Source organism: Gigantopelta aegis, chromosome 13 (genome assembly GCF_016097555.1).
Source record: "Gigantopelta aegis isolate Gae_Host chromosome 13, Gae_host_genome, whole genome shotgun sequence".
In the NCBI taxonomy this organism is placed as follows: Eukaryota; Metazoa; Mollusca; class Gastropoda; order Neomphalida; family Peltospiridae; genus Gigantopelta; species Gigantopelta aegis.
In genome coordinates, this window is record NC_054711.1 from 20,229,994 (window position 1) to 20,239,038 (window position 9,045).

The 9,045-nt window shown below is 38.2% G+C and overlaps 1 protein-coding gene across 1 annotated transcript; it reads left to right on the top strand.

The window, feature by feature from the left end:
• The first annotated feature begins 1,918 nt into the window (after positions 1–1,918).
• LOC121387201 lies at positions 1,919–2,932 on the top strand. Its single transcript, XM_041518226.1, has one exon. The coding sequence runs from the start codon at positions 1,919–1,921 to the stop codon at positions 2,930–2,932; it is 1,014 nt and encodes a 337-aa protein (XP_041374160.1).
• The last annotated feature ends 6,113 nt before the right edge of the window (positions 2,933–9,045 follow it).

Sequence of the window (9,045 nt, forward strand, 5' to 3'; positions counted from 1 at the left end):
GGAAACCCGTTATAGGGTTTTCTTATTTTAAAAGCAGGAATAAATCAAACTATGCACTTCCCATCTCTCTCTCTCTCTCTCTCTCTCTCTCTCTCTCTCTCTCTCTCTCTCTCTCTCTCTCTCTCTCTCTCTCTCTCTCTCTCTCTCTCTCTCTCTTCTTATCGAGGTTCGGTTGTGATGGTAATATATACGGAGTGTATGTATGTGTGTGTGTGTGTGTGTGTGTGTGTGTGTGTAAAGGGGGGGGGGTAGATCACAGTCTCGTGTGGTGGCACAATGTATATTTTAATCATCATTTATATAGAGTAGAGGTAAAAAAACAAAAAAAACACCCATTTGTTTCCCTCGTCCCATCCCCCGGTTTGGACCAAGATGGTATCAATATATATATATATATCTAATATATATATATATATATATATATATATATATATATATATATAATATATATAATAAACAGTTCCACCTGATGTCTATCAACAGGGAACACTGCCTTAACGTCAACAGACTTAAAGGGATATTCCTGAGTTTGTTGCAATTTTAAAGACGTCATCGATTAACAGAGACTTTTTGACGACTGTAATTATATTGTTCTGTATGAAATATTAGTGGTTGTATTTTAAACGTGTTTCTGATCGTTCTAATATTTGTATTAGGTTACATTTCATTTTATTTCCTAAACAATATTTTTTCGTACGTACGAAATTATTTGAAGACAAAATCCAGTTTGGGCTTCTTACAAATATTAAGACGACCAGAAACACATTGAATATACAGACACTGATATTCTAAAGAAGAAAGTATATCTAATACGTAGTTTAATCGTAGAAATATTTTATTAATCGGGAATATCTTACAATGCAGCAAACTAGGGAATGTCCCTTTAAGTTTTTCTCTCTAGCTTAGTTAAGGTTAAGGACAGGATTTAGCTCAGTCGGTTGAGTGTTCGCTTGAGGTGCTTGCATGGCAGGATCAAACCTCCCCGGTGCATCCTTTCAACTGATTGTGTTTATTGTCGTTCCAACCAGAGCACCACAACTGGCCATAGGCCGTGGTGTGTGTTTTTATCTGTGGATAATTGTATATAAAAGATCCTTTGATGTATTAGGAAAAGTCTAGCGGGTTTCCTCTGGTGACTACCAGTCAGAAAAAGCAAATGTTTATCATTCGATAGCCCATGATTACTTAATCAATGTTCTCTAGTGGTGTCGTTAAACAAAACAAACTTCATAACACAGGTGTGTGATAAATACCAACTTATTGTTTTTTACTTTTCAATTTTACAAAATTGGAATACATTTTTTCGGTAATGAAAATCAAGTTTTAAAATTTAATTTCAGTTCATTTCTGTAGCTGTTTACAATGGAGGATGTTCAAACCCAACTTCTGCAGAACATTCACCAAGAGATGACCAACGGTTCGTTCAGTGATATACAGGTGATTTGTAATGACGACACAACAACCGGAAGTCGGCTCGTTCTGGCAGCGTTGTCACCTTACTTCCGGGCGATGTTTGCATCAGGCATGACAGAGAGTCAGACGAGCGTCGTGAAACTTCACTCTGTGTCTCTGTCAGAATATCAGGATATTCTCAAGATGTATTTCTTCAAACGAGGACAACTATATGAATATTTTAGACGCTGCCGAGATGATGCAGCTTGATTATATAAAAAATGTCTGTAAGATCTACCTGGACCAAAGTCTCGACCTGACTCCCGAGAATTGTTTAAATTGGTGGAGAACCTTGAAAGTCTACAATCTCCTTGATTTGTCCAAACGGGCACTTTCCTGTTTGACTGATAACTTGGCTGATTTTGTTAAAACAGAAAATGTTATTCATCTGTCAAAGGCAGAACTTTTGGAAATAATTTCCGAAGATGACTTAACCTGTCAAGAAGATGACATTCTGAAAGTCGCCATGCAGTGGATTGAACACAATAACCCGGAACAGGAGGACGTCCAGAGTATTTTAAAAAATGTGCGACTAGATATTGTTGACCGACACTTTCTTGTTAATGAGGTAGCGATTTCAAATATTGCTCTTGAGAATAGCGCTGTGAGAGAAATCATACAACACGTTTTATGTTCAGCCCTGCCACAACTTACAAGTACAACGAGGTTTGTTGCCAACCGTTCTGTCTTTATACTACACCACACCGACAAGTTACTGCTGTCTTGGTTCACGCCAGAAGACAAGTGGGAAGACGTCCCGCCAGCCCCAGTAGATCCTGGATCGGGTTATTCAGCTGCGAGTTTGGATGACAAGATCTACATCACTGGTGGTTTTAAACAAGGTAAATGTACACTTGGGTATGACACCATTAGAAAAGTGTGGAACGTAGGCACAGACCTCAACCATGAACATTGTTATCACTGTACAGCCACAGCTAGCTCTACAGTGCATGTAATAAGCGGTGATGATACTGGTACAATAGAAGAGAAGAGCGATAGTGAGGAGCAATGGCAGGTGGTTGGTGATTTGGGATTGAACAGATTGCTTGCCTTTCCTGTTACAGTTGGTGAGAACATTCTCGTTATGGGAGGACAAATAAACTACGTCCCGTCAGATTGCATCCAATGTTTTAACACTACAACCCGCGCTGTCACCAAGTTGGATATAAAGTTGCCTTGTACATCCAGTACACTAAGAGGATCTGTTCACCCACCAGATGTATACCTGATAGACAATGATGGCAACGTGATGCACATTCACGTGACTGACAGAAATGGAAAAATTCAGGTTGAGAATAAACTAACAGCTAAGTGGAAATCATTTGGTCATAGATTTGGTATCGTTCACCGACATGGAAAACTGCTGTGTTTTAGTAAAGATGGAATCATGAAATTCAACCTGGCTGAACGGATAGAAGAAAAGAGTACATTCTCCAAACCATCTAGAAGAGGCGACGTGTTCGGCGTCCTGACAATTTGACACGGATACACTATAAGGCTACGTCATTAATCACAGTGTGACTTATGGACATTTATGGGCATGTCTACTTATTGCATTATGATAAATGTGTTTGTTTTCATGAACGTATATATGTATGCACATATGAGACACGGTAATGATTGTTCATTAATCTGTTTTATTATATACTCTTAAAAACGTAAGGGTACTCTAATAAGCATTTACAATTATTGACAAAATTGTAAGGCACATTAGCTGTGGGGAATGGTTATATGATAGTAGTGAATTATTTGGGCAAACATTTCAACCGGTAGTTCAGTATTACAGTAGTTTTTATGACCACCAAAGATCTTTTTATCAGTAAATCGCAAATTAAAATAATATAAATGACTAAAAACAAAACAATAACAACTCTTTGATCAACAGAATGAAAAAGATTGACAGAAATAATGTTCCACAGTGATTAATCGACGTTCCTTGAAATGGTCAAAATCGAGAATGACATCCCACGCACGTGTACGGGGTAACTGCTTAAGGCTAGATTTATACTTTTGACGCCGTCACCCGCCGTAATACGCTAACATACGCTACGCCAGTTGGCGGCGTCAGCTTGCGAGTGCTGGCAGACATGACCACGCGTTTAGCGTCATTGTCCCAAGTGTAAATCAACACTCGCAAGCGCCGACCTATTTTTCATCCCACATACAGAATAAAACATACCACGGCCTTTGTCCAGTCGTGCAGCAATGGTTGGGACGGAGGAAAACCCAATCAGAGAATGAGTATACCAAGGAGGTTAGTACAGTCCATTCATTTTAAATCATAGAATATCTCCCAGAATCTCGACCCAACGTCTCGCCAGGCATTTTCCTTCTTCATTTGGTCTTTAAAATTGGACCGTTACCATAGTTTGACACCCAATAGCCGATGATTTTTTCGTGCTGGGGTGTCGTTAAACAATCATTCATTCATTCATTCATACACTCATTAAAATCGGACCTAGTTGGGACGTACAAACACTTAAACGTTTGAACGTCATTGACTAACCTCTCGTTTATGTTTTGCATGTTTTCCATGTCTGTCGAATCAATCTAGTTCACTCCCTACAGTGTTGAAAATTAACATGAAAAGCATGGTCGCCAGCAAGGCCAGTTGAAGAAAATTTTTACTGGCCCTGCTCAAATTCAACTAGCCCTCCAATTATCACATTGAAATTTAATTGTACAGCAAACATCAAAATTAGAATGTTCTTTGTTGAATAATAACCATGTGCTCATCCTACATAGTCCGTTTCTTTTAACGAGAAATATGTTTCTTTAGAAATTACCATTACATTATACAGATTAAATATCATTTTTAATACAGGGGTGAAGACAAAATGCTAGAACAGCCAAGGTATGCAACTGGACAGAGACAATACCTAAAATAAAATATAATGCAGGGGGGAGGGGAGACTAAAGGTAGAACAGCGCGTACATTAGTAAATTAGTCTGGGAGTGGCAGTCCTCTTTGCGACAATACAAGAGGGATGAAATATACTGTGTGGTGGTGTAAGACGACGCACTAGATAGAGATCCATTGAATAATCCACTATTTTACCAAACGCACATTCGACGGCCCTGCTCATGTAATTCGGTTGTTATTTCATTGTTATTTTTATATGCACGTTAGTGTGAGTTAAAACTACAAAATAGATTCTGAAATAAGCTAATTAAATATTGTTCATTTTTACCATAACACTGAATAGCAATTGTCAAAACGTAGGTCTACTAGATAATTATGGCGTATCCAGTACATTGCATTCAACCCACGACTTGCAGATTTTAAAAATACATGCAGTGTCGGCAATACATTTTGAGTTTTAATTTTGAAAAGACCCGACCCAAAACCACAGACTGGTGCTGTCAAAATATAGAGCATGTTTTATGCCTTGTGTTGCTGTAGTTCGTGCCAGCACAGACGCGGTGTGTTTTGTCACAGTTTCAGTGGCTTTTTTTTTTAACCAGTACCATACTGGTCAGACCTTAAAATCGATGGTCGCCCAACGGACTATCTTTGTCAAATTCTTAGTCGCCCTTAGTCAATAAAGGTCGCCCGTGGCGACCGAGCAACTGCTAATTTTCAACCTCGTCCCTATTATATGTGGAATGGTGTGGCTACTTCTGATTGGCTGGATTGACGGCGTTTGCAAGCGCACACCTTGAAAGTTCAACACAGGTGAACTGCCCTCAGACCACAATTAATTACACTATGTTTTCTCATATAGCCCCAGTGGCTGTAGCACTTTTATTAATTTCACCAGGCCATTGGCATTTCACAAGAAACCTTACCTGCCTGGGGCCAATGAACTGTTGTACACCTCATTTTTACGTTATATCAATGTAAACGTGGGCTAAGGGACCGAATCACACCCATTTCTGTGTATTTTATACATATGTTGCATGACTTCAAAGTGCTGTGGGGGACAGTACGCAGTATTCAGTGTAAACCAAGTGCACTGACTGCATCCTCTTCCCTGTCAAACCCAGTGTAACAATTCAGCATACAAAGCAGCTACCCAGCCATTAATCACATAACAAGAAAACTATATTTTCTCGCATTCGTTTTTGGCTGCGGACGTATGTTAGCGTATTACGGAGGGTGACGGCGTCAAAAGTATAAATTCAGCCTAAAACTGGGTTTATACTTTTGACTAACAGACGCCATCACCCGCCGTAATACACTAGCATACGCTACGCCGCTTGGCGGCGTCAGCTGGCATCTGCCGACAGACATGACCGCGCGTTTAGCGTCATTGTCTCAAGTGTAAATGAACGCTCGCAGGCGCCAACCTATTTTTAAGGCTACACATAGATATTTTAATTTTACCAGATGTCAAGATGCAGCAGTTATAACTGAACGTAAAGTTTGTTTGTATTTAACGACGCCACTATAGCACATTGACTGTTCAATCATCGGCTATTGGACGTCAAACTTAATGGTCATTCTGACACAGTTTCAGGGAAAACCCGCTACATTTTTAAACTTAAATGGCAATATACAAAAAACAACAACAAAAAAACTAACAAAAAACAGTGGACGAAATTACAATGGATGAAAAGGTACCGTAGACGAAATGACCAGGGACGAAAAAAATAGTGGACGATATGACCTGTAAGAAGAGATTTTATATGCATCAGGGTTTCTATATTATGGTATCCCCACTCCCATGGTTAGTGATATTCAATATTGGGCTAGTAAATAACTAGTAGTGCAATGCCCGACGGCTAATGAATTTATTTGTATTAAATGTTGTAGTTAAGTCTGTTTTGAAAATATGAATATCCTGTCCCCACCTCAACCCCCAATGCTAGTGTTTTTAAGCTCTATCTCCCTCTTTAGGGTGTATACTACCAAATCAAATCCCATAGACGACAATAGTAACATATGTGGCTAAAACTCCTACCTGCAACGTATCAATCGACATAAACGCCACGGATATAAATACTACTACCCTTCACCCTTAAAGTGAATCACAAAAAAGTGGGTGTCAAGCTGCTCATTTCTGAGATAACGGGTAGCGTCTATGACTACCCTAGTTCCGCACACAATTTGAGTAAAAATTTTTTTTACAGATACCCCATGCATGTTCCAAGTACAAGGCTACTTGGCACAGTGGTACTAGATGAAATAAAATTGCATACCTGTTTAGCCCAGATGAAACTATTTTTTTTACAACCAACACACTCACATTTATAACCAACCACAGGACTTGTGGTGTTCACTTCTCTATCAAAAGTTCAGTGCACCTCGAACTTTGACCCAACCGGAGGTTATTTGGTTTAATACTACCTATAGACGGGTTTATTGGCCAGTGACGTCAAAGTACTGTGCGCGGCCATGTTTAGAATCACGTGATCGGTCGGCCATTAAGGGAGTGAAACTCTCACAATAATAACATGTGAAGGCATTGCATCTGGGTGCATTTTCAGTATTTATTACCTTTTTAGTACATTTTGTGAAAGCAAAACCAGTATGTCGAATGATACAACCTCATTTAAAGATTGTTGATTCATATCAAAGTTGGTGGAAGTGTATTAATCATTAAAAACGTCAATAATAAAACATGCATATAAACACACGCGAATATAAAAACATATAACGAATAATTTAAACTTATACAAGCAAATATAATTTCCCTGGACACTTGTATAACATAATATACTGAACTTTAAAACAATATTTTTGCCTCGGCGGAGGAGGGTATAAGACCCCCCTAAGAACAGAAGGCACAATAGTGACAACAAATTTAATTATGTCTTTGGTGGAGTTTTTCTTTAAATGTATTTTAAATTTTGCATAAAACTACAAATTTGTCTAAAATATAACTTAGCACCCTATGCATATGTCAAAATGACAATAAATATAAAGTTCTTTACAAATTTGAGTTTTCAGAATTTCATACATGAAAAATTAATTATGTTAATGGTAACTAAAGACATTAACCCACTATTGACACATGTTATTTTTAATATAAAAATAAATTGCTATTAAAATCTTAATTCAGGTTGCCTATATATAACACCATATTTAAGAGCAGTTGTATATGGCAAGTCAAATACCATGTAAAAAGAAATTATTGAAATATTTACAGTATGAATTATAGGCCAAAACCAACTTTAGCTCAGTGCTAACTTTGATTCAAACTCCATTCAGAGCCATGTACAGTGATTAGTGTCAAGGTCAACGTCATTGTGAACTTGCGTGGTCCAGTGACGGCTAATTAATCAACCAGTATAGTTTAATTAAATCAAATCACAATAATCATAATATTTTTTATTATGCACTGAATATGTGCTATAGGGTGTATACTACCAAATCAAATCCTATAGACGACAATAGTAACATATGTGGCTAAAACTCCTACCTGCAACGTATCAATCGACATAAACGCCACAGACAAGAACACAATTTATTTGAATGTATAATAATCAGATAGTGGTAGATCGCGTTTTGTAATGTGTACATATGAGACACAACGTTTATTCATTAATCTGTTGACAAGTTAATATTTGTCCCGATACAAAGCTTGCATTAATAAAACTACCGAACATTACCGAATCGTCTACTACATGAAAAGACAAACGACTAGTTGACAAACTCTAGAGATTGCTTAATCAATGGACGCTTCCAGGTGTCTTCATCCGATATAAGCCGTCGATAGCCCATTGGACTATTTCTCGTTCATCCAGTGCACCACGACTGATTGACAAACTCTAGAGATTGTTTAATCAATGGACACTGCCAGGTGTCTGCATCCGATATAAGCCGTCGATAGCCCATTGGACTATCTTTCGTTCATCCAGTGCATCACGACTGGTATATTAAAGGCTGTGGTGTGTGTCGTCTTGTCTGTGGGATGGTGCATATAAAAAATCCCTTGCTACTAACGGAAACATGTAGCGGGTTTCCTCTCTAAGACCATATGACATAATTACCAAATGTTTGAAATCCAATAGCCGATGATTAATAAGACAGTGTGTTCTAGTGGTGTCGTTAAACAAAACTAAATTTCATCCGACATAAGACAGTCCCGTACCAAATGACTGCATCCAACTAGAACTGAATTTTAAAGATTACTTAAAGAATACGTGGTAATGTCTAAGTCTGGATTCGAACCCGTAGGCTTTGGCATAGTGCATCGATATTTACTGTAATGATGCGTCTTGGATCATAACCACACGCGTTCATTATCAAACAAACGTTATTTCAAAACTGACGTCTTTTGTTGCAGAATTAAGTGAATATATTGCATTATTCCATCATAGTTAAAGTTTCTTTTGTTGAGAGTACGTGGCAATGTCTAGGTATGGATTCGAAGCCATAACCTTTGGCATAGTGCATCACTAGTTGCTGTAATGATGCGTCTTGGATCATAACCACTCGCGTTCATTATCAAACAAACGCTTATTATAAAACCTACGTCTATTGTTACAGACTGAAATGCAATCTTGGATGAAACCCGATACTCTTTTCCTTTAGTACCAAGATGTCTTTTGAAACGGAAACAATGCATTAACCTATTGGATTACTCTTTCCGATTACCTACAAGGGATCCTTTTTATGCCTCTTCCCACAGACAAGATAGTACATGC